At 48.5% G+C, this 25,274-nt stretch overlaps 4 protein-coding genes across 6 annotated transcripts; all 4 read left to right on the top strand.

Annotated features, from left to right (window-relative positions):
- Positions 1-2,678: 2,678 nt before the first annotated feature.
- Positions 2,679-7,555, top strand: LOC135271550 (arrestin-C-like). The gene is made up of 11 exons (XM_064368978.1): positions 2,679-2,733; positions 3,020-3,219; positions 3,371-3,430; positions 3,622-3,689; positions 4,351-4,486; positions 4,674-4,758; positions 5,024-5,096; positions 5,501-5,638; positions 6,956-7,039; positions 7,320-7,343; positions 7,495-7,555. Exons 1-11 carry the CDS (start codon positions 2,679-2,681, stop codon positions 7,553-7,555), a joined length of 984 nt encoding a protein of 327 aa, XP_064225048.1.
- A 1,312-nt stretch (positions 7,556-8,867) lies between these two features.
- Positions 8,868-11,427, top strand: LOC135271530 (ras-related protein Rab-41-like). 2 transcript variants are annotated; one of them, XM_064368926.1, is made up of 8 exons: positions 8,868-8,991; positions 9,186-9,241; positions 9,451-9,504; positions 9,924-10,029; positions 10,169-10,280; positions 10,607-10,700; positions 10,919-10,982; positions 11,259-11,427. In XM_064368926.1, exons 1-8 carry the CDS (start codon positions 8,868-8,870, stop codon positions 11,318-11,320), a joined length of 672 nt encoding a protein of 223 aa, XP_064224996.1. In that variant the 3' UTR covers positions 11,321-11,427. The 2 variants fall into 2 exon arrangements, with proteins under 2 accessions (XP_064224996.1, XP_064224995.1); XM_064368925.1 differs by having other exon boundaries at positions 9,183-9,241.
- Positions 11,428-14,827: 3,400 nt separating this feature from the next.
- On the top strand, positions 14,828-19,704 carry LOC135271549 (arrestin-C-like). Its single transcript, XM_064368977.1, has 11 exons — positions 14,828-14,882; positions 15,169-15,368; positions 15,520-15,579; positions 15,771-15,838; positions 16,500-16,635; positions 16,823-16,907; positions 17,173-17,245; positions 17,650-17,787; positions 19,105-19,188; positions 19,469-19,492; positions 19,644-19,704. The coding sequence occupies exons 1-11, from the start codon at positions 14,828-14,830 to the stop codon at positions 19,702-19,704; spliced, it is 984 nt and encodes a 327-aa protein (XP_064225047.1).
- Positions 19,705-21,016: 1,312 nt separating this feature from the next.
- Positions 21,017-23,576, top strand: LOC135271534 (ras-related protein Rab-41-like). 2 transcript variants are annotated; one of them, XM_064368935.1, is made up of 8 exons: positions 21,017-21,140; positions 21,335-21,390; positions 21,600-21,653; positions 22,073-22,178; positions 22,318-22,429; positions 22,756-22,849; positions 23,068-23,131; positions 23,408-23,576. In XM_064368935.1, the coding sequence occupies exons 1-8, from the start codon at positions 21,017-21,019 to the stop codon at positions 23,467-23,469; spliced, it is 672 nt and encodes a 223-aa protein (XP_064225005.1). In that variant the 3' UTR covers positions 23,470-23,576. The 2 variants fall into 2 exon arrangements, with proteins under 2 accessions (XP_064225005.1, XP_064225004.1); XM_064368934.1 differs by having other exon boundaries at positions 21,332-21,390.
- Positions 23,577-25,274: the final 1,698 nt, after the last annotated feature.

Raw genomic sequence — 25,274 nt, 5'->3', positions numbered from 1 at the left:
TCGGATATATAGGAAGAACCAGGACTTCCTCATATAGTACAGCACTACTATTTAGAACAGTGTTTCCTATATTTGAAGACTGACTTATTAACTTTGTTGATTTAGAAATCCAGATATCCAGACTCCACCTCAGACCAACAGAATCATTGTCCAGTGGAAGGGCGTATGCATATATATTTAAGCTCCCCAGGATTCTTTCAAGGCAGATTTTGGCTCTTCATCACAGGGGTTCATCACCCTATAACACACTAGAAATCTTTTTTTCTTTATATTCTGAGCCACACTCTCACTGTGTCACCCACACTGGAGGGCAGTGGTACGATCTCGGCTCACTGCAACCTCAGCCTCATGGGCTCAAATGGTCCTCCTGCCTCAGCCTCCCGAGTACCTGGGATTACAGGCACGTGACACCACGCCCGTCTCACTTTTGTATTTTTAGTAGACACAGTGTTTGACCATGTGGGCCAGGCTGGTCTCAAAACTACTGGCCTCAAGTGATCCGCCCGCCTCGGCCTCCCAGAGTGCTGGGATCACAGGCGCAAACCACAGTGTCTGGCCTCCAAAGGAATACCTTAGACATCAACTCCTCACGACTGTCCTGTGAGTTAAGTTGTGCACCTATGACCCTGGAGTTTGGAGTTACACGGGCTTGGATTGAAATCCTGAGCCATTGCTTGACAGCACTCAGCTCCCTTTTCGTACCTGTAAAGTGGAGATAACAACATGTGAGAGGGTTAGTTTGAGGTCTAAATAGAATTTATAGAACTACTAGAGCGGTCCTATTCTTGACAGGTGTAATAACTGAGACCCGGAGAACTCAAGGGGTTTGTGCAAGTCCTAGTCAAGTCCACGTGTTCTGACCCTAAGTATTATTGTTTCTCTCTTTCATGATAAAATATTTCAGGCATAGAGAATTATGTCAGGAATATTCTGTAAAAATTACCAAGCTTTAATAAGAATGACAGAAACAAACGAAAGCCTCCTGCGTGCCCTTCCCTGATCCAGTTTACCTTCCTCCCTCCCTAGTTACTTCTCCTCCTGCTCTCCTCCGTCCACAGATAACCACTATCCTGAATTTGGTGTTTAGTATTCTCTCAATGGCTCCATTCTTGTACTCCATATTTAAGTGTGTATGATGAACTTTGATATCATCCTATCTGCTTTCAAACCTTTTTCTTTTGTTTTGTTTTCTTTTTTGAAATGAAGTCTCATGCTGTCGCCCAGGCTGGAGTGCAGTGGCACGATGTGGGCTCACTGCAACCTCCGCCTATGGGCTTCAAGCAATTCTCCTGCCTCAGCCTCCCGAGTAGCTGGGATTACAGGCACCCGCCACCACACCCAGCTAATTTTTGTATTTTCAGTAGAGACCGGGTTTCACCATCATGGCCAGGCTGGTCTTGAACTCCTGACCTCTGATCCACCCACCCTGGCTCCCAAAGTGCTGGGATTACAGGCATGAGCCACTGTGCCTGGCCGCTTTGAAACTTTATATAAACAGTAACATAGTGTACCTATCATTCTGCAGCTACATTTGTTTGTTCAGTAGCTTCCCCCTTTTCTTTTCCAGACAGTCTTGCTCTGTCACCCAGGCTGGAGTGCAATGGTGCAATCTCAGCTACTGCAACCTCTGCCTCCCAGGTTCAAGCAATTATCCTGCCTCAGCCTCCCAAGTAGCTGGAATTACAGGTGCACACCACCATGCCTGGCTAATTTTTGTGTTTTAGTGGAGACAGGTTTTCGCCATGTTGGTCAGGCTCGTCTTGATCTCCAGTCCTCAAGCGATCTGCTGCCTAGGCATCCCAAAGTGCTGGGATTACAGTCGTCAGCTACCACACCGGGCCTGGTTCAATAGTTTTTGAGATTTAAGCATGTTGACACGGGTCTTAGTCTGTTTCTGATGCTACAGCAAAATACGTGAGACTAGGTAATTTAAAAGAACAGAAATTTATTTTCTCACGATTCTGAAAGGTAGGAAGTCCAACATCAAGGCCCCAGCAGGTGCAGTTGTGTGATGAGGGCTGCTCTCTGCTTCCAAGATGGTGCATTATTGCTGCATCCTCCGGAGCGGGGGAGCATTGTGACCTCACGTGGCAGAAGGTGGAAGGGCAAACGGTGTCCTATCTAAGGGCCTTCATCCAGTTCATGAAGGGATTCATGAACAAAGAAGGCCCATGATCTAATCATTTCTTGATGGCCATCGTGATACCATCTCCTGAATTACAGAGAGGACACATACAAGCCGTAGCATTCCATCAAGTTCCAGTTCATGTGTTTTAACTTTGGTTTAGTAGCCCATGTTGTAAATATGCCACAAATGTTTTACTCATTCTCCTGCTGATAGATATTTAGATTATCTCCAGGTTTATGTTCTGACAAACATTGATGCAGTGGCCATCGTCATAGGTATCTCTTTGTAAACATGAACAAAAGCTCCTTTAAAGTCAAATTATTAGGTCATACACTACGAGCAGGTTTAATTCTACTGGATAATCCCAAATAGATTTTCAAATTAGTTGCATTAATACTCCCACGAGCAGTATGTAACAACTCTTCTGTTCCACATCTTCATCAACACGTAGTGTTGTCAGACGTAGAACTTTTCGACAATCTGATGGGTGTGAAATCTTACCTGGTTGTGCATTTAATTTGCATTTATCTGATTACTAATGAGACTAAACATGTTTTCCTGTGTCATTGAGCATGCCTTCACCTTCTTTGTACGCTATGACACTGGTCCATCATTCTTGTTGATGTGTGATGTGCTTACATATTTTGGATGTTAACCTCCTGTGTACTATATGTGTTGCAAAGATTTTTCTCCCAGTCTTTCCTATTTTACTTGTTTATAAAGACACTGAATATAAATCTTACTGCAGTCAAATGTGTTAATAGCGGGTTTTTTTTTGCCGCCACGGTCTTTCGATCATGTGACATCACCTCTCTGCGTCTTCTTCACCCAGTTAAGATTCCCCTTCCCACTCAGGCCTGACAGGCCACTCTCTTCCTCCTTCGCCTGCAGTGTTTGTCATGTTGACATGTGCCTTTCGCTATGGCCGTGATGACTTGGATGTGATTGGTCTGACATTCCGGAAAGATCTGTATGTGCAGACCCTGCAAGTGGTCCCAGCTGAATCCACCAGCCCTCAGGGGGCCCTCACGGTCCTACAGGAGCGACTGCTGCACAAGCTAGGGGCCAATGCCTACCCCTTTACCCTGCAGGTACTGACCCCAAGCCCTGGGCAGGCAAGGTTTCCAGGGAAGATTAAGAGAGAGAGCTCAAGAAGGGCAACAAGGGAGAGGGGTCCCTAGTTTTCTTGTATCGGTTTGAATTCTTTTCTACTCCTTTCCTGACCTCTTTTTTGTCCCCTAGATGGTGACCAACCTGCCCTGTTCTGTGACACTGCAGCCAGGTCCTGAAGATGCAGGCAAGGTGCGGATGGAGGACTGGGTTCTAAGAAAGAGGGATAGATGGTAGTTCCAGGTAGAGGAACAGTGGGACAAACAGTCAAGACTGGAGAGAAATGGACAGCTAAGGAAGGAGGTCAGGCATTTTCTTATAGGCCCATGGGGAAGGGAGGACAGCACTGGAAATGAGCTCTCTTTGCCCCTGTCCCTTTACAGCCCTGTGGGATTGACTTTGAGGTGAAGAGTTTCTGTGCTGAAAACCCGGAGGAGACAGTCTCCAAGAGGTATTCTCTGGTTCTCCCCCAAAGTCCTTGCATCCAGCCTGTCCCAGGAAACAGATCCTGCTCTGGTGACAGAAATGGCCCAAGTTTCAACCTCCACAGCATCGTCGCCACCAGTGACGCCTGTTTCTGAGGCCCCTCAGACTTCTCCTCTTTGCTCTAGGGCAAGGGTCAGCAAACTTTTGTGTATGGTCCAAAAAATAACTATTTGGGTTGTGTGGGCCGTGTAGTCTCTGTTGCAACTACCCAACTCTGCTGTTGCAGTGCAAACGCAGCCGTAGGTAGTACAGAAAAGAATGAGTGTGGCTGTGTGTCCGACAGAACTTTGTTTATGGACACTGAAATTTGAATTTCGTGTAATATCCACATGTCGTAAAATACTATTGCTCCTTGATTTATTTCAACCATTTATAAATGTAATATAACCATTATCAGTTCGTGGACCATAGGAAAACAGGCGACAGGCCAGATTTGGCCAGTGGGCCGTAGCTTACCAACCTTTGGTCTACATACTTACATTAAGGGTCTAGAGGAGTTCTCTGACGGGGGGGCCTTCCTCTATTCCCATTCTTAAGCAAGGGTTGGGCTGTGGGGGTGGCATGGGAGAGGTCTGCGGGTCTCCCCGCAGGAGGATGCTTTAGCTGATGCGTTGGTCTCTGCTCAGAGACTATGTGCGACTGGTTGTCCGGAAAGTACAGTTTGCGCCACCGGAGGCAGGACCTGGCCCCTCAGCCCAGACCGTCCGCCGCTTCCTTCTGTCAGCTCAGCCCCTACAACTCCAGGCCTGGATGGACAGGGAGGTTTGTGACCCGCACTTCCGGCCTCCTACCCCAGCGCCCCCTCTGATGCCCATTCTTCACTGATATCCTACTTGGGCAGGCAGAGATGGGAGCCAGGGTGGCAAGAGTGCTAAGGAAACAGGGTTTATAGGTCTCCATCTGTGCATTCTTCCTCCAGCCTGGACATGGGTCCCTCCTCCTGCTTTAGGTTCACTACCACGGAGAACCCATCTCTGTCAATGTTTCTATCAACAACTCCACCAACAAGGTCATCAAAAAAATCAGGATTTCCGGTGAGTTTCTCTTCCCATCCCTCCGCACCTGGTCCCAAAGCCACAGGTCTTTTTCCACAATTGTGCCTCACTTACCTGTCTGCATTCATGTAGGCTTTCCCTCTATCACACACTTGTCAAAATGCACATCTCGTTTTGTCACTGACCGCGTCTTACTGCGTGACGTATAGTGTACCTGTGTATAAGGTCACCTCTGAGGACAGTAAGCTGGGGTCTCAAAAATGACTGGTTGATTATAATCACGTGCTTTTCCCGGCTTGTTCAGTCGACCAGGTCACTGATGTGGTCCTGTATTCACTAGACAAGTACTCCAAGACTGTGTTCATTCAGGAATTCACGTGAGCTGGCACTGGGGCTGGGGTCAAAGAGCTAAAGGGTCGGGTGTTGGGAAGAGGTCCGGTAGGCGGGTGAGAAGGTGGGAAGAACAAAAGGGAGGGGAAGTTCCAAAGAATGGGGAAGTTCAAGATGAAGGCTATAGTAGAGAATGGGAGGGATTCCCAAGACAACGGGATGGAGGGGACAAAACTTACCCCCAGGAGTCCCATCACAATGCTGAGCGAGGGCAGAAGCGTAAGGATTTCCCACCAGAATGCATTTCTCCCAGTCTTCACAGTTAAACATGTTACCTCTCTGGGATACTCCAGTAGGTTCTCATACAATCTTGTACAAGATACTCTTGGGAGTAAAAGTGTACTTCATAGGCAAACCCAGTCTAAATCCTTCACTTGTTCGTCTTTCAAAGGGAGACTATACCTGCTAATTCCAACTTCTCCAGGAGCTTTGCAGTAACCCCAATCCTGGCTGCCAGCTGCCAGAAACGGGGCCTGGCACTGGATGGGAAACTCAAGCATGAGGATACCAACCTGGCCTGTAGCACGATGTAAGCTCAAATGTAACTCTCAGCCTCCATTTCCTACCCCTCGATCATTCCACACGCTGCATATACAGCTCTGAGGTTTCATCTTCGGTGAAGCCTACCTGTTTTTAAACTGTCTCTAGGGCAGTGTTCACAGACCCCTCCAGGCCCGCGGGCCAGCAGCAAGCTCAGTAATGCCCATGGGACCAACGGCAGGCTTAGGTCAGAGGCGGAAAGAAAGGAAAACACGGAGAGGAAGACAATCCTTACGTTGTATAAGATTTCACAGTGCACCGAGGTCCTAACATATGTACTATGTCATCTTTGTGAGAATCCCACCAACGTAGCCTGGATAGAATCCCACCAAAGTAGCCTGTTCTTACTCCCTTTTACACTTAAGGACCCTGAGGCTCAGACAGAAGAAGGAACTGGTTTAAGGTGGCATGGCTGATAAGAGGTAGAGGCAGACAGGATTTTATCACATGTCCTCCGGCTCTGAATATTGTGATCTCTAGAGAATCCACTCTCTAGAAAAGACGAAAATGCGGTAGAAGCCTAGGAGATGAGAAATGGAGAAAAAGGAGGACAACGAAGGAAAAGGATGCAACAGAAATTAATAGAATCCTAGGAAGTCATTCACTTGGTCCCGTCCCTCGGAGGCCATAGCCTTAGGTGTGTCTCCCAGCAAAAATCACCTGCCAGCATCTTATAAGTGTAATGCCTCCATCTCTCCCCACGGCTTATCAATCAAGCAGCTATAGACTGCTATCGCTGGGAATCTCCTTAGAAATCATCCAAGCAGCGTTATTTTATATGTAAGAGATCAGCAGCACAGAGCAATGACGAGATTTTTCCCAAGCTCCCTGGAGCAGGTAGAATGAGCTAGATCTTAAAACATGTGAAGGATCTGGTTACCAACAGACAAAACACAGGAGCATTCTATACTGGGAACACAGCATGGGCAAAGGCTAGAAGATGGGAATCCACATGGCATGTTCTGATCACGGAGAGAAGATGGGTCTGCTTAGGTTGCATTCAGCAGTTAGGGCAGAAAAGGTTAGAGAGGCTAGATAGGGCAAGATTGTTAGGGTCTTGAAAGTCAGGCAGAGTAGTTGTTCTATTCAAAAGGTAGGCTCCTGAGCAGAGGGTGACGTGGTAAAACTGAATGTTGGGGAGAGAATTGTGGTCTGATGGGTAGGAGAGCTTAGAGCCTGGGAGATCTTCTGGGAGAAGACTAAATGTTATAGGGTGTGGTGATGGGAATGCGTGAGAAGAAACTGGGGACTGAACGAATTCTCCTAATGCCCCTACACACCCCCAAACGAATACTACAAACTCCAGTATTAGACCGGGAATGGACAAAGAGTGGCTGGGGATCCTGGTGTCCTACAAAGTCAGAGTCAACCTGATGGTGTCCTGTGGCGGGTAAGTGAGGGTTCTGGGTCTGTCTGGGCAGGGGCTAAGGAGTCAAGGGCTTTTCGCCTCTCTTTTTCTCCCAGTTAGATGGACCCAATCACACCATTCCTCACCCCTTCTCACAGACCAGGTTCCCAAACCTGTGAGCTCAGCGAACAAGTCACTTTCCCTTCCAGAAACCCATTCTGTGGCTGGCTCATTAGGGCTTATGATCCCTCATTCCCTATTAAAACTATGTTGCCCCTTCTCTATTTGCTGCTAGTAATTTTGGGTGTCATTCTACCCACAGCATCCTAGGAGACCTGACGGCCAGGTAAGAGACTGTGGGGTGGGGGGACATGGGCAAGAAGAGGAGGACAAGGGAGGGTCTGAGGGCATCCAAAGACTGGAAACCTAAGGGAGGGAGGTTCAGGGGTTGGGCTTGTAGAGAGATGAGATGTCACTCCACATTGGGATCCTTGCAGTGATGTTGGTGTGGAGCTACCCTTGGTCCTGATCCACCCGAAGCCATCTCATGGTGAGTGATCAGGAGGAACTCACAGGAAGGGTTTTCCTGAGGGCTGAGGTCCAAGGCGTTCTGATCTCATGAATTGGAGACGAGCAGTTTGGCTGTGGATGGAACAGCAATAGGCAGGCTGGGTGTCTAGGTTTTCGGGGGAAGTGTGTGTGTCCTGTGTGCTGGGGAGGAAGGCTTGGAAAGGGAGGGAAAAGGGTAAACATACTTCTTCAGGGAACCGAAGAACCCCTAATCAGCATCAGCTCCATCTTTTTTTTTCCTTCCCCCTCCATGCTTGCTGCAGAGGCCGCTAGGTAAATGGAATAGGAGACTGGGAAGCCCCATTCCCCTCTTCCCATTGCCACTCTCCACGCTATGACGATGGAAATGTGAAAATGCTTTTCCAGGGTGCTTTAAATACAGGTCCAGTGTAAACATACGGCTTAGCTTCGTGTCACAGTTCGGTGCTTTTCATATGCCCTCTGTTCCCTTTCTGCATACCCCACCTTCCTGCCCCTTTCGTCTTTCATTCTTTGATACCTTCCCACTTCCCACTCCTCATCCTTATTTCCCTTCCAGTGCTCCTGGGGAACTCTTGTGCTGGGAAATTTGGGAGGGAACGAAAGGAAACAAGCCAGAGTGGGTGATGGAGGATGGGGGGGCATCAAGACGGGGCCAAGGAGCCCAGCTGGGAAGCAGGGAGGGCATCACTTTTCTGGGATAAGGAAAAAACAGTGGACACGGAGGACACCCAGAAAGGGGTTCCTAATCCTCTGTTCTCTTTTGCTGCTTCTGCAAGCTCTGAGGACATAGTCATCGAGGAGTTCACGCGGAAAGGCGAGGAGGAGAGCCAGAAGGCTGTGGAGGCGGAGGGAGACGAGGAGAGCTGAGCACCTTGCTCTGGTGCCCGTCTCTGTGGGAGCCCCCACTGTAACACTCTAATAAATCGGCTTGTTCAGATGTGCGTGGTGATCTCTTGCCTATTTCCTCCAACTGGAGGGTGATGGAACTACTGAGAATGGCCTTCCCTTCCCCCTCCCCTTCACTGTGATTACATTACACTTAGCCCGTGTTTTCCCTACGCTGACCCCCATTTCTCTCTGACACCGTCAGTGGCCATCCCTGTCTCCACCCCATGACCCCACTGGAACGGTCATAGGATCGCTCTGAACACGAGGAGCAGCGCGAGCTGCCAGGAGTGGGGGGCCGAGGGGGCGTGGCCACGCCCAGGCGTCCGTGCCAAGCCAATGGCCGTGAGCCGACGTCGGTAGAGCGCCGAGTGACGTCAGGCGGCACAGGCTGCGCGCCGGAGGCCATTTTGGCTGCCACCTACCTGACGGGATGTCTGCCTTCGGTCACCGCGAGGCCTGGATGGAGGCCGGAGACCTTGGCCTCAGGGCTGCCAAAGGACCGCAATACCAGACTCTCTGCAAAGCTAAACTCGTATTCCTGGGAGAGCCGAGCGGTGCGGGTCTGGGTTGGGCTTTGGGGACAGGAAGGTGTGAATGGTATTAAATGGGGTGGGGCTTTCTCCGGGGAATCGAGTTCCTCCTCGTTGGGAAACGTTGGAGTGGGAGGAGGAGGGAGGGCTCATAGAAACTTTGAGGGGAGAAAGGGCACCCAAGGCGACGATTGGCCTGCTTATCCACCTCACAGTAGGGAAGACATCCATCATCACCCGCTTCATGTACGACAGCTTCGGCGGCACCTTCCAGGTAAGCCCGCCGCCGAGCCCTATGGTACATTTTAGCCCGTCTTCTTGGCGGACTCACCTGGAGGTTCTCCTCCTCAAGGTTATGTATTGTACGGTTGGGAAGTGGAGCCAGGACATTTTCCTAAACGGTCCTTCTCCACTTCGGATTCTCAGACTGCCTCATGTTGGGAATAGAGGGAATGCTGGAGAGTACCTGACTTTCTTTTGCAGGCAACTGTTGGAATTGACTTCTTGTCTAAGACCATGTACTTGGAGGACGGAATAGTGAGTGTTTACTCTCATACCCCTAACCCTACAGCAGCCCCTTCAGCCTATTCCTCACAGTAGGGTAGCACCATCAAAAAAAAAAACGGAAGCCTCTTCAAATTACCAAGCCCTGTGAGGTTTCTTCTTCTGTCTGCCTTCATCTAATCTCCAATTGTACCATCCGTAAAGTCCAAGAGACCTTGAATCCTTAAATCTGCTGTGCTATGGGGTCTTCCTGAATCAAATCAGTATATTAAAATTGGTTGCACCTGTCCTAGGACTATAGGCCACTTGGTTTCAGGCCACAGCAGCCACTTCTCAGGGACCCAGTCTCCCTGACTTTTTATATTCTGCCTTTACTAGGTTTGATCTTTTTACAAAGGCTAGTTTCTTTTCTACATTTCCCCACCTTCTTCCTAAACATTTGTTTTATGCAGGTTCAGCTGCAGCTATGGGACACAGCTGGCCAGGAGTGCTTTCACAGCCTGATTCCTAGCTACATTTGTGGTTCAACTATTGCAGTGGTTGTCTATGACGTCACAAGTGGGTGTTGTGCAATGTTTTATTTGAAGAGAGGATTATAAAGGAAGTGACAGGGAGACCGATACAATTAGCAGAGAGGAATGGTTCCCTCCAAATCTCTACTAAATGTTTCAACACTCTGCCACATGTTCCCTTGCAGACATCAATTCTTTTAAGGAGACAGATAAGTGGGTAGAACATGTTCGAGCAGAAAGAGGTGACGATGTTGTCATCATGTTGGTGGGTAACAAGATTGATTTGAATGATAAAAGGTACAGTATAACTACAACTTCTTCTGGCATACCTAAAATTCAGTCTCTATGGGGAGGGTCGACCGTGCTCTGTTTACTTGGGGAGGAGTTACCCTGGCTCCCTGTGCCCCCCCAGCAGCCGTGCAGGAGGGGAAGGACGAGGACACGTCCCATTAGGGCACGAGGATATGTGGGGGGTAGAGGAGAGAGTCCCCACGCTGTAATCAGAAGGATCATAGGTTTAAGGCTTCTAGGGTTCCTTGCCATAAGTAAGCATCATTACACCTCAGAAGACTGTATCCCTGTCCACTAACTCTGGTCCTTTTCATCACTTCTAATTTGTGCAGACAAGTCACTGCAGAAGAGGGTGAAGAAAAATCCAGAAACCTCAATGTGATGTTTATTGAGACCAGTGCCAAAACCAGTTACAACGTGGACAAGGTAATCGTTGTTTCTTTGTATGATACTTTAATTACACTCTGTGTGTAGCTACCACCACTGTTTACTCTTTGGGATACCTTTGGCTTGTCCTTTGTGGGGTGGAGGGCAAGGTTCGTCTCCCATCATGTAGCCCAAAGGCCCTGAATTATCCCAGCCTCTGAACCTGACCTTGTTTTCTTCCTTTCTTTTTTGGTCACCTTTCACACGCACACTCACAGCTGTTCCGGTGTGTGGCTTCTGCCCTTCCTTCCGCAAGTACTTCACCTCCACCTAAAGAGAGGCGTATCCTTTTTCCTACGTTTGCTGGGGTAGGGAGTATACGCGTAGGGAAGGTAAGTTTCCTTTGTTGAGGTGATGCCTGGGTGGTACTTAAGGGTTTCCTGGGTGGTAGTTAAGGTTTGGACTAACTTTAGCCCAAAGTAGTTCCTTGGTTTGCCTTTAGGTGAGGGGGATTGTAAGATCAGAATTCCTCTTCTACATCTCCTAGAAGCTGACCCTGGGTGTTGAGATTTGACTCCAGTCACCTCACTGTATTAGCTTCCTTACCACACGCTTCAGCAGTTGAAATCCAAGTGGAGTCCTTCGAGGAGTCAGGCAACAGAAACTACTGTTCCCAGTGACAGCTTAGGCTTTCTCTGCCTCATTTCCTGGGTTTCTTGCATCTGGGCTTGCCACACCAGTTCTCCCCCACCTCGTTTTATGATACATGGCCGCTTACTCTCTTCCAATTCCTAGCCTCGGGGTAAAAACGGAACCCCTGACAGTGCTATCATATTTTACTGACTGCATCTCACAGCTACTGGGCAGAAGCTTCTTGCGGCGCCTGGGAGTTCTACCTTACCTTCTCAGATGGGTAAAAGACATCTATAGAGAATACAGTTCTACAGCAGCTGACATACTTCGAAGGCAGATGCAATTCAATCTCCAGTTTGTTGTTGTTTTTCACCTACACCGTCAATAAATGACTGGTCCTTTAACATAAGGCTCCTACTGTTTGTGCTTCCTCCACACTACACCTATATTTTCACAATGTAATCATCTCATGTTGGTGCCCCGGCAGAACCAATCCATGTGTCTCAATTGAGAACCAATTTACAGAGGGAGGGTTTCTGCGTCTTACGCCCCCGGAACCTGGATGGGACTCTGTACCATGGTTTCCGTTTCTCTTAGATGAGTTGTTTTTGACCTGTTCACCATAGGGATAGTCTTGGACCTCAGCATTCAGCCGAGTGAGCCAATGTGCCTTTATGGATGTAACCAAGCTACCATTTTCTTTCTCTGGTGGCCAATGGGATTGGGTAGGGATCAGCAAACAGGAGCGTAGAACGGGATTTCCCAGGAAGCATAGAGACAGCTCCATTAATTCTACCTCCAGCTCTGCTGTCAAGGGATGTTGCCACCTAACAATAGCACTGAGGCTCTAGAAGAGGTATCTCAGTGGAGCTGGGGTCGGATATATAGGAAGAACCAGGACTTCCTCATATAGTACAGCACTACTATTTAGAACAGTGTTTCCTATATTTGAAGACTGACTTATTAACTTTGTTGATTTAGAAATCCAGATATCCAGACTCCACCTCAGACCAACAGAATCATTGTCCAGTGGAAGGGCGTATGCATATATATTTAAGCTCCCCAGGATTCTTTCAAGGCAGATTTTGGCTCTTCATCACAGGGGTTCATCACCCTATAACACACTAGAAATCTTTTTTTCTTTATATTCTGAGCCACACTCTCACTGTGTCACCCACACTGGAGGGCAGTGGTACGATCTCGGCTCACTGCAACCTCAGCCTCATGGGCTCAAATGGTCCTCCTGCCTCAGCCTCCCGAGTACCTGGGATTACAGGCACGTGACACCACGCCCGTCTCACTTTTGTATTTTTAGTAGACACAGTGTTTGACCATGTGGGCCAGGCTGGTCTCAAAACTACTGGCCTCAAGTGATCCGCCCGCCTCGGCCTCCCAGAGTGCTGGGATCACAGGCGCAAACCACAGTGTCTGGCCTCCAAAGGAATACCTTAGACATCAACTCCTCACGACTGTCCTGTGAGTTAAGTTGTGCACCTATGACCCTGGAGTTTGGAGTTACACGGGCTTGGATTGAAATCCTGAGCCATTGCTTGACAGCACTCAGCTCCCTTTTCGTACCTGTAAAGTGGAGATAACAACATGTGAGAGGGTTAGTTTGAGGTCTAAATAGAATTTATAGAACTACTAGAGCGGTCCTATTCTTGACAGGTGTAATAACTGAGACCCGGAGAACTCAAGGGGTTTGTGCAAGTCCTAGTCAAGTCCACGTGTTCTGACCCTAAGTATTATTGTTTCTCTCTTTCATGATAAAATATTTCAGGCATAGAGAATTATGTCAGGAATATTCTGTAAAAATTACCAAGCTTTAATAAGAATGACAGAAACAAACGAAAGCCTCCTGCGTGCCCTTCCCTGATCCAGTTTACCTTCCTCCCTCCCTAGTTACTTCTCCTCCTGCTCTCCTCCGTCCACAGATAACCACTATCCTGAATTTGGTGTTTAGTATTCTCTCAATGGCTCCATTCTTGTACTCCATATTTAAGTGTGTATGATGAACTTTGATATCATCCTATCTGCTTTCAAACCTTTTTCTTTTGTTTTGTTTTCTTTTTTGAAATGAAGTCTCATGCTGTCGCCCAGGCTGGAGTGCAGTGGCACGATGTGGGCTCACTGCAACCTCCGCCTATGGGCTTCAAGCAATTCTCCTGCCTCAGCCTCCCGAGTAGCTGGGATTACAGGCACCCGCCACCACACCCAGCTAATTTTTGTATTTTCAGTAGAGACCGGGTTTCACCATCATGGCCAGGCTGGTCTTGAACTCCTGACCTCTGATCCACCCACCCTGGCTCCCAAAGTGCTGGGATTACAGGCATGAGCCACTGTGCCTGGCCGCTTTGAAACTTTATATAAACAGTAACATAGTGTACCTATCATTCTGCAGCTACATTTGTTTGTTCAGTAGCTTCCCCCTTTTCTTTTCCAGACAGTCTTGCTCTGTCACCCAGGCTGGAGTGCAATGGTGCAATCTCAGCTACTGCAACCTCTGCCTCCCAGGTTCAAGCAATTATCCTGCCTCAGCCTCCCAAGTAGCTGGAATTACAGGTGCACACCACCATGCCTGGCTAATTTTTGTGTTTTAGTGGAGACAGGTTTTCGCCATGTTGGTCAGGCTCGTCTTGATCTCCAGTCCTCAAGCGATCTGCTGCCTAGGCATCCCAAAGTGCTGGGATTACAGTCGTCAGCTACCACACCGGGCCTGGTTCAATAGTTTTTGAGATTTAAGCATGTTGACACGGGTCTTAGTCTGTTTCTGATGCTACAGCAAAATACGTGAGACTAGGTAATTTAAAAGAACAGAAATTTATTTTCTCACGATTCTGAAAGGTAGGAAGTCCAACATCAAGGCCCCAGCAGGTGCAGTTGTGTGATGAGGGCTGCTCTCTGCTTCCAAGATGGTGCATTATTGCTGCATCCTCCGGAGCGGGGGAGCATTGTGACCTCACGTGGCAGAAGGTGGAAGGGCAAACGGTGTCCTATCTAAGGGCCTTCATCCAGTTCATGAAGGGATTCATGAACAAAGAAGGCCCATGATCTAATCATTTCTTGATGGCCATCGTGATACCATCTCCTGAATTACAGAGAGGACACATACAAGCCGTAGCATTCCATCAAGTTCCAGTTCATGTGTTTTAACTTTGGTTTAGTAGCCCATGTTGTAAATATGCCACAAATGTTTTACTCATTCTCCTGCTGATAGATATTTAGATTATCTCCAGGTTTATGTTCTGACAAACATTGATGCAGTGGCCATCGTCATAGGTATCTCTTTGTAAACATGAACAAAAGCTCCTTTAAAGTCAAATTATTAGGTCATACACTACGAGCAGGTTTAATTCTACTGGATAATCCCAAATAGATTTTCAAATTAGTTGCATTAATACTCCCACGAGCAGTATGTAACAACTCTTCTGTTCCACATCTTCATCAACACGTAGTGTTGTCAGACGTAGAACTTTTCGACAATCTGATGGGTGTGAAATCTTACCTGGTTGTGCATTTAATTTGCATTTATCTGATTACTAATGAGACTAAACATGTTTTCCTGTGTCATTGAGCATGCCTTCACCTTCTTTGTACGCTATGACACTGGTCCATCATTCTTGTTGATGTGTGATGTGCTTACATATTTTGGATGTTAACCTCCTGTGTACTATATGTGTTGCAAAGATTTTTCTCCCAGTCTTTCCTATTTTACTTGTTTATAAAGACACTGAATATAAATCTTACTGCAGTCAAATGTGTTAATAGCGGGTTTTTTTTTGCCGCCACGGTCTTTCGATCATGTGACATCACCTCTCTGCGTCTTCTTCACCCAGTTAAGATTCCCCTTCCCACTCAGGCCTGACAGGCCACTCTCTTCCTCCTTCGCCTGCAGTGTTTGTCATGTTGACATGTGCCTTTCGCTATGGCCGTGATGACTTGGATGTGATTGGTCTGACATTCCGGAAAGATCTGTATGTGCAGACCCTGCAAGTGGTCCCAGCTGAATCCACCAGCCCTCAGGGGGCCCTCACGGTCCTACAGGAGCGACTGCTGCACAAGCTAGGGGCCAATGCCTACCCCTTTACCCTGCAGGTACTGACCCCAAGCCCTGGGCAGGCAAGGTTTCCAGGGAAGATTAAGAGAGAGAGCTCAAGAAGGGCAACAAGGGAGAGGGGTCCCTAGTTTTCTTGTATCGGTTTGAATTCTTTTCTACTCCTTTCCTGACCTCTTTTTTGTCCCCTAGATGGTGACCAACCTGCCCTGTTCTGTGACACTGCAGCCAGGTCCTGAAGATGCAGGCAAGGTGCGGATGGAGGACTGGGTTCTAAGAAAGAGGGATAGATGGTAGTTCCAGGTAGAGGAACAGTGGGACAAACAGTCAAGACTGGAGAGAAATGGACAGCTAAGGAAGGAGGTCAGGCATTTTCTTATAGGCCCATGGGGAAGGGAGGACAGCACTGGAAATGAGCTCTCTTTGCCCCTGTCCCTTTACAGCCCTGTGGGATTGACTTTGAGGTGAAGAGTTTCTGTGCTGAAAACCCGGAGGAGACAGTCTCCAAGAGGTATTCTCTGGTTCTCCCCCAAAGTCCTTGCATCCAGCCTGTCCCAGGAAACAGATCCTGCTCTGGTGACAGAAATGGCCCAAGTTTCAACCTCCACAGCATCGTCGCCACCAGTGACGCCCGTTTCTGAGGCCCCTCAGACTTCTCCTCTTTGCTCTAGGGCAAGGGTCAGCAAACTTTTGTGTACGGTCCAAAAAATAACTATTTGGGTTGTGTGGGCCGTGTAGTCTCTGTTGCAACTACCCAACTCTGCTGTTGCAGTGCAAACGCAGCCGTAGGTAGTACAGAAAAGAATGAGTGTGGCTGTGTGTCCGACAGAACTTTGTTTATGGACACTGAAATTTGAATTTCGTGTAATATCCACATGTCGTAAAATACTATTGCTCCTTGATTTATTTCAACCATTTATAAATGTAATATAACCATTATCAGTTCGTGGACCATAGGAAAACAGGCGACAGGCCAGATTTGGCCAGTGGGCCGTAGCTTACCAACCTTTGGTCTACATACTTACATTAAGGGTCTAGAGGAGTTCTCTGACGGGGGGGCCTTCCTCTATTCCCATTCTTAAGCAAGGGTTGGGCTGTGGGGGTGGCATGGGAGAGGTCTGCGGGTCTCCCCGCAGGAGGATGCTTTAGCTGATGCGTTGGTCTCTGCTCAGAGACTATGTGCGACTGGTTGTCCGGAAAGTACAGTTTGCGCCACCGGAGGCAGGACCTGGCCCCTCAGCCCAGACCGTCCGCCGCTTCCTTCTGTCAGCTCAGCCCCTACAACTCCAGGCCTGGATGGACAGGGAGGTTTGTGACCCGCACTTCCGGCCTCCTACCCCAGCGCCCCCTCTGATGCCCATTCTTCACTGATATCCTACTTGGGCAGGCAGAGATGGGAGCCAGGGTGGCAAGAGTGCTAAGGAAACAGGGTTTATAGGTCTCCATCTGTGCATTCTTCCTCCAGCCTGGACATGGGTCCCTCCTCCTGCTTTAGGTTCACTACCACGGAGAACCCATCTCTGTCAATGTTTCTATCAACAACTCCACCAACAAGGTCATCAAAAAAATCAGGATTTCCGGTGAGTTTCTCTTCCCATCCCTCCGCACCTGGTCCCAAAGCCACAGGTCTTTTTCCACAATTGTGCCTCACTTACCTGTCTGCATTCATGTAGGCTTTCCCTCTATCACACACTTGTCAAAATGCACATCTCGTTTTGTCACTGACCGCGTCTTACTGCGTGACGTATAGTGTACCTGTGTATAAGGTCACCTCTGAGGACAGTAAGCTGGGGTCTCAAAAATGACTGGTTGATTATAATCACGTGCTTTTCCCGGCTTGTTCAGTCGACCAGGTCACTGATGTGGTCCTGTATTCACTAGACAAGTACTCCAAGACTGTGTTCATTCAGGAATTCACGTGAGCTGGCACTGGGGCTGGGGTCAAAGAGCTAAAGGGTCGGGTGTTGGGAAGAGGTCCGGTAGGCGGGTGAGAAGGTGGGAAGAACAAAAGGGAGGGGAAGTTCCAAAGAATGGGGAAGTTCAAGATGAAGGCTATAGTAGAGAATGGGAGGGATTCCCAAGACAACGGGATGGAGGGGACAAAACTTACCCCCAGGAGTCCCATCACAATGCTGAGCGAGGGCAGAAGCGTAAGGATTTCCCACCAGAATGCATTTCTCCCAGTCTTCACAGTTAAACATGTTACCTCTCTGGGATACTCCAGTAGGTTCTCATACAATCTTGTACAAGATACTCTTGGGAGTAAAAGTGTACTTCATAGGCAAACCCAGTCTAAATCCTTCACTTGTTCGTCTTTCAAAGGGAGACTATACCTGCTAATTCCAACTTCTCCAGGAGCTTTGCAGTAACCCCAATCCTGGCTGCCAGCTGCCAGAAACGGGGCCTGGCACTGGATGGGAAACTCAAGCATGAGGATACCAACCTGGCCTGTAGCACGATGTAAGCTCAAATGTAACTCTCAGCCTCCATTTCCTACCCCTCGATCATTCCACACGCTGCATATACAGCTCTGAGGTTTCATCTTCGGTGAAGCCTACCTGTTTTTAAACTGTCTCTAGGGCAGTGTTCACAGACCCCTCCAGGCCCGCGGGCCAGCAGCAAGCTCAGTAATGCCCATGGGACCAACGGCAGGCTTAGGTCAGAGGCGGAAAGAAAGGAAAACACGGAGAGGAAGACAATCCTTACGTTGTATAAGATTTCACAGTGCACCGAGGTCCTAACATATGTACTATGTCATCTTTGTGAGAATCCCACCAACGTAGCCTGGATAGAATCCCACCAAAGTAGCCTGTTCTTACTCCCTTTTACACTTAAGGACCCTGAGGCTCAGACAGAAGAAGGAACTGGTTTAAGGTGGCATGGCTGATAAGAGGTAGAGGCAGACAGGATTTTATCACATGTCCTCCGGCTCTGAATATTGTGATCTCTAGAGAATCCACTCTCTAGAAAAGACGAAAATGCGGTAGAAGCCTAGGAGATGAGAAATGGAGAAAAAGGAGGACAACGAAGGAAAAGGATGCAACAGAAATTAATAGAATCCTAGGAAGTCATTCACTTGGTCCCGTCCCTCGGAGGCCATAGCCTTAGGTGTGTCTCCCAGCAAAAATCACCTGCCAGCATCTTATAAGTGTAATGCCTCCATCTCTCCCCACGGCTTATCAATCAAGCAGCTATAGACTGCTATCGCTGGGAATCTCCTTAGAAATCATCCAAGCAGCGTTATTTTATATGTAAGAGATCAGCAGCACAGAGCAATGACGAGATTTTTCCCAAGCTCCCTGGAGCAGGTAGAATGAGCTAGATCTTAAAACATGTGAAGGATCTGGTTACCAACAGACAAAACACAGGAGCATTCTATACTGGGAACACAGCATGGGCAAAGGCTAGAAGATGGGAATCCACATGGCATGTTCTGATCACGGAGAGAAGATGGGTCTGCTTAGGTTGCATTCAGCAGTTAGGGCAGAAAAGGTTAGAGAGGCTAGATAGGGCAAGATTGTTAGGGTCTTGAAAGTCAGGCAGAGTAGTTGTTCTATTCAAAAGGTAGGCTCCTGAGCAGAGGGTGACGTGGTAAAACTGAATGTTGGGGAGAGAATTGTGGTCTGATGGGTAGGAGAGCTTAGAGCCTGGGAGATCTTCTGGGAGAAGACTAAATGTTATAGGGTGTGGTGATGGGAATGCGTGAGAAGAAACTGGGGACTGAACGAATTCTCCTAATGCCCCTACACACCCCCAAACGAATACTACAAACTCCAGTATTAGACCGGGAATGGACAAAGAGTGGCTGGGGATCCTGGTGTCCTACAAAGTCAGAGTCAACCTGATGGTGTCCTGTGGCGGGTAAGTGAGGGTTCTGGGTCTGTCTGGGCAGGGGCTAAGGAGTCAAGGGCTTTTCGCCTCTCTTTTTCTCCCAGTTAGATGGACCCAATCACACCATTCCTCACCCCTTCTCACAGACCAGGTTCCCAAACCTGTGAGCTCAGCGAACAAGTCACTTTCCCTTCCAGAAACCCATTCTGTGGCTGGCTCATTAGGGCTTATGATCCCTCATTCCCTATTAAAACTATGTTGCCCCTTCTCTATTTGCTGCTAGTAATTTTGGGTGTCATTCTACCCACAGCATCCTAGGAGACCTGACGGCCAGGTAAGAGACTGTGGGGTGGGGGGACATGGGCAAGAAGAGGAGGACAAGGGAGGGTCTGAGGGCATCCAAAGACTGGAAACCTAAGGGAGGGAGGTTCAGGGGTTGGGCTTGTAGAGAGATGAGATGTCACTCCACATTGGGATCCTTGCAGTGATGTTGGTGTGGAGCTACCCTTGGTCCTGATCCACCCGAAGCCATCTCATGGTGAGTGATCAGGAGGAACTCACAGGAAGGGTTTTCCTGAGGGCTGAGGTCCAAGGCGTTCTGATCTCATGAATTGGAGACGAGCAGTTTGGCTGTGGATGGAACAGCAATAGGCAGGCTGGGTGTCTAGGTTTTCGGGGGAAGTGTGTGTGTCCTGTGTGCTGGGGAGGAAGGCTTGGAAAGGGAGGGAAAAGGGTAAACATACTTCTTCAGGGAACCGAAGAACCCCTAATCAGCATCAGCTCCATCTTTTTTTTTCCTTCCCCCTCCATGCTTGCTGCAGAGGCCGCTAGGTAAATGGAATAGGAGACTGGGAAGCCCCATTCCCCTCTTCCCATTGCCACTCTCCACGCTATGACGATGGAAATGTGAAAATGCTTTTCCAGGGTGCTTTAAATACAGGTCCAGTGTAAACATACGGCTTAGCTTCGTGTCACAGTTCGGTGCTTTTCATATGCCCTCTGTTCCCTTTCTGCATACCCCACCTTCCTGCCCCTTTCGTCTTTCATTCTTTGATACCTTCCCACTTCCCACTCCTCATCCTTATTTCCCTTCCAGTGCTCCTGGGGAACTCTTGTGCTGGGAAATTTGGGAGGGAACGAAAGGAAACAAGCCAGAGTGGGTGATGGAGGATGGGGGGGCATCAAGACGGGGCCAAGGAGCCCAGCTGGGAAGCAGGGAGGGCATCACTTTTCTGGGATAAGGAAAAAACAGTGGACACGGAGGACACCCAGAAAGGGGTTCCTAATCCTCTGTTCTCTTTTGCTGCTTCTGCAAGCTCTGAGGACATAGTCATCGAGGAGTTCACGCGGAAAGGCGAGGAGGAGAGCCAGAAGGCTGTGGAGGCGGAGGGAGACGAGGAGAGCTGAGCACCTTGCTCTGGTGCCCGTCTCTGTGGGAGCCCCCACTGTAACACTCTAATAAATCGGCTTGTTCAGATGTGCGTGGTGATCTCTTGCCTATTTCCTCCAACTGGAGGGTGATGGAACTACTGAGAATGGCCTTCCCTTCCCCCTCCCCTTCACTGTGATTACATTACACTTAGCCCGTGTTTTCCCTACGCTGACCCCCATTTCTCTCTGACACCGTCAGTGGCCATCCCTGTCTCCACCCCATGACCCCACTGGAACGGTCATAGGATCGCTCTGAACACGAGGAGCAGCGCGAGCTGCCAGGAGGGGGGGGCCGAGGGGGCGTGGCCACGCCCAGGCGTCCGTGCCAAGCCAATGGCCGTGAGCCGACGTCGGTAGAGCGCCGAGTGACGTCAGGCGGCACAGGCTGCGCGCCGGAGGCCATTTTGGCTGCCACCTACCTGACGGGATGTCTGCCTTCGGTCACCGCGAGGCCTGGATGGAGGCCGGAGACCTTGGCCTCAGGGCTGCCAAAGGACCGCAATACCAGACTCTGTGCAAAGCTAAACTCGTATTCCTGGGAGAGCCGAGCGGTGCGGGTCTGGGTTGGGCTTTGGGGACAGGAAGGTGTGAATGGTATTAAATGGGGTGGGGCTTTCTCCGGGGAATCGAGTTCCTCCTCGTTGGGAAACGTTGGAGTGGGAGGAGGAGGGAGGGCTCATAGAAACTTTGAGGGGAGAAAGGGCACCCAAGGCGACGATTGGCCTGCTTATCCACCTCACAGTAGGGAAGACATCCATCATCACCCGCTTCATGTACGACAGCTTCGGCGGCACCTTCCAGGTAAGCCCGCCGCCGAGCCCTATGGTACATTTTAGCCCGTCTTCTTGGCGGACTCACCTGGAGGTTCTCCTCCTCAAGGTTATGTATTGTACGGTTGGGAAGTGGAGCCAGGACATTTTCCTAAACGGTCCTTCTCCACTTTGGATTCTCAGACTGCCTCATGTTGGGAATAGAGGGAATGCTGGAGAGTACCTGACTTTCTTTTGCAGGCAACTGTTGGAATTGACTTCTTGTCTAAGACCATGTACTTGGAGGACGGAATAGTGAGTGTTTACTCTCATACCCCTAACCCTACAGCAGCCCCTTCAGCCTATTCCTCACAGTAGGGTAGCACCATCAAAAAAAAAAACGGAAGCCTCTTCAAATTACCAAGCCCTGTGAGGTTTCTTCTTCTGTCTGCCTTCATCTAATCTCCAATTGTACCATCCGTAAAGTCCAAGAGACCTTGAATCCTTAAATCTGCTGTGCTATGGGGTCTTCCTGAATCAAATCAGTATATTAAAATTGGTTGCACCTGTCCTAGGACTATAGGCCACTTGGTTTCAGGCCACAGCAGCCACTTCTCAGGGACCCAGTCTCCCTGACTTTTTATATTCTGCCTTTACTAGGTTTGATCTTTTTACAAAGGCTAGTTTCTTTTCTACATTTCCCCACCTTCTTCCTAAACATTTGTTTTATGCAGGTTCAGCTGCAGCTATGGGACACAGCTGGCCAGGAGTGCTTTCACAGCCTGATTCCTATCTACATTTGTGGTTCAACTATTGCTGTGGTTGTCTATGACGTCACAAGTGGGTGTTGTGCAATGTTTTATTTGAAGAGAGGATTATAAAGGAAGTGACAGGGAGACCGATACAATTAGCAGAGAGGAATGGTTCCCTCCAAATCTCTACTAAATGTTTCAACACTCTGCCACATGTTCCCTTGCAGACATCAATTCTTTTAAGGAGACAGATAAGTGGGTAGAACATGTTCGAGCAGAAAGAGGTGACGATGTTGTCATCATGTTGGTGGGTAACAAGATTGATTTGAATGATAAAAGGTACAGTATAACTACAACTTCTTCTGGCATACCTAAAATTCAGTCTCTATGGGGAGGGTCGACCGTGCTCTGTTTACTTGGGGAGGAGTTACCCTGGCTCCCTGTGCCCCCCCAGCAGCCGTGCAGGAGGGGAAGGACGAGGACACGTCCCATTAGGGCACGAGGATATGTGGGGGGTAGAGGAGAGAGTCCCCACGCTGTAATCAGAAGGATCATAGGTTTAAGGCTTCTAGGGTTCCTTGCCATAAGTAAGCATCATTACACCTCAGAAGACTGTATCCCTGTCCACTAACTCTGGTCCTTTTCATCACTTCTAATTTGTGCAGACAAGTCACTGCAGAAGAGGGTGAAGAAAAATCCAGAAACCTCAATGTGATGTTTATTGAGACCAGTGCCAAAACCAGTTACAACGTGGACAAGGTAATCGTTGTTTCTTTGTATGATACTTTAATTACACTCTGTGTGTAGCTACCACCACTGTTTACTCTTTGGGATACCTTTGGCTTGTCCTTTGTGGGGTGGAGGGCAAGGTTCGTCTCCCATCATGTAGCCCAAAGGCCCTGAATTATCCCAGCCTCTGAACCTGACCTTGTTTTCTTCCTTTCTTTTTTGGTCACCTTTCACACGCACACTCACAGCTGTTCCGGTGTGTGGCTTCTGCCCTTCCTTCCGCAAGTACTTCACCTCCACCTAAAGAGAGGCGTATCCTTTTTCCTACGTTTGCTGGGGTAGGGAGTATACGCGTAGGGAAGGTAAGTTTCCTTTGTTGAGGTGATGCCTGGGTGGTACTTAAGGGTTTCCTGGGTGGTAGTTAAGGTTTGGACTAACTTTAGCCCAAAGTAGTTCCTTGGTTTGCCTTTAGGTGAGGGGGATTGTAAGATCAGAATTCCTCTTCTACATCTCCTAGAAGCTGACCCTGGGTGTTGAGATTTGACTCCAGTCACCTCACTGTATTAGCTTCCTTACCACACGCTTCAGCAGTTGAAATCCAAGTGGAGTCCTTCGAGGAGTCAGGCAACAGAAACTACTGTTCCCAGTGACAGCTTAGGCTTTCTCTGCCTCATTTCCTGGGTTTCTTGCATCTGGGCTTGCCACACCAGTTCTCCCCCACCTCGTTTTATGATACATGGCCGCTTACTCTCTTCCAATTCCTAGCCTCGGGGTAAAAACGGAACCCCTGACAGTGCTATCATATTTTACTGACTGCATCTCACAGCTACTGGGCAGAAGCTTCTTGCGGCGCCTGGGAGTTCTACCTTACCTTCTCAGATGGGTAAAAGACATCTATAGAGAATACAGTTCTACAGCAGCTGACATACTTCGAAGGCAGATGCAATTCAATCTCCAGTTTGTTGTTGTTTTTCACCTACACCGTCAATAAATGACTGGTCCTTTAACATAAGGCTCCTACTGTTTGTGCTTCCTCCACACTACACCTATATTTTCACAATGTAATCATCTCATGTTGGTGCCCCGGCAGAACCAATCCATGTGTCTCAATTGAGAACCAATTTACAGAGGGAGGGTTTCTGCGTCTTACGCCCCCGGAACCTGGATGGGACTCTGTACCATGGTTTCCGTTTCTCTTAGATGAGTTGTTTTTGACCTGTTCACCATAGGGATAGTCTTGGACCTCAGCATTCAGCCGAGTGAGCCAATGTGCCTTTATGGATGTAACCAAGCTACCATTTTCTTTCTCTGGTGGCCAATGGGATTGGGTAGGGATCAGCAAACAGGAGCGTAGAACGGGATTTCCCAGGAAGCATAGAGACAGCTCCATTAATTCTACCTCCAGCTCTGCTGTCAAGGGATGTTGCCACCTAACAATAGCACTGAGGCTCTAGAAGAGGTATCTCAGTGGAGCTGGGGTCGGATATATAGGAAGAACCAGGACTTCCTCATATAGTACAGCACTACTATTTAGAACAGTGTTTCCTATATTTGAAGACTGACTTATTAACTTTGTTGATTTAGAAATCCAGATATCCAGACTCCACCTCAGACCAACAGAATCATTGTCCAGTGGAAGGGCGTATGCATATATATTTAAGCTCCCCAGGATTCTTTCAAGGCAGATTTTGGCTCTTCATCACAGGGGTTCATCACCCTATAACACACTAGAAATCTTTTTTTCTTTATATTCTGAGCCACACTCTCACTGTGTCACCCACACTGGAGGGCAGTGGTACGATCTCGGCTCACTGCAACCTCAGCCTCATGGGCTCAAATGGTCCTCCTGCCTCAGCCTCCCGAGTACCTGGGATTACAGGCACGTGACACCACGCCCGTCTCACTTTTGTATTTTTAGTAGACACAGTGTTTGACCATGTGGGCCAGGCTGGTCTCAAAACTACTGGCCTCAAGTGATCCGCCCGCCTCGGCCTCCCAGAGTGCTGGGATCACAGGCGCAAACCACAGTGTCTGGCCTCCAAAGGAATACCTTAGACATCAACTCCTCACGACTGTCCTGTGAGTTAAGTTGTGCACCTATGACCCTGGAGTTTGGAGTTACACGGGCTTGGATTGAAATCCTGAGCCATTGCTTGACAGCACTCAGCTCCCTTTTCGTACCTGTAAAGTGGAGATAACAACATGTGAGAGGGTTAGTTTGAGGTCTAAATAGAATTTATAGAACTACTAGAGCGGTCCTATTCTTGACAGGTGTAATAACTGAGACCCGGAGAACTCAAGGGGTTTGTGCAAGTCCTAGTCAAGTCCACGTGTTCTGACCCTAAGTATTATTGTTTCTCTCTTTCATGATAAAATATTTCAGGCATAGAGAATTATGTCAGGAATATTCTGTAAAAATTACCAAGCTTTAATAAGAATGACAGAAACAAACGAA

Source organism: Aotus nancymaae, unplaced genomic scaffold (genome assembly GCF_030222135.1).
Source record: "Aotus nancymaae isolate 86718 unplaced genomic scaffold, 86718_ANA_hifiasm-v0.15.2.pri h1tg000081l, whole genome shotgun sequence".
Lineage (NCBI taxonomy): Eukaryota > Metazoa > Chordata > Mammalia > Primates > Aotidae > Aotus > Aotus nancymaae.
Note: the sequence above shows the minus strand (reverse complement) of the source record. Positions and strands in the feature narration are given on the sequence as shown.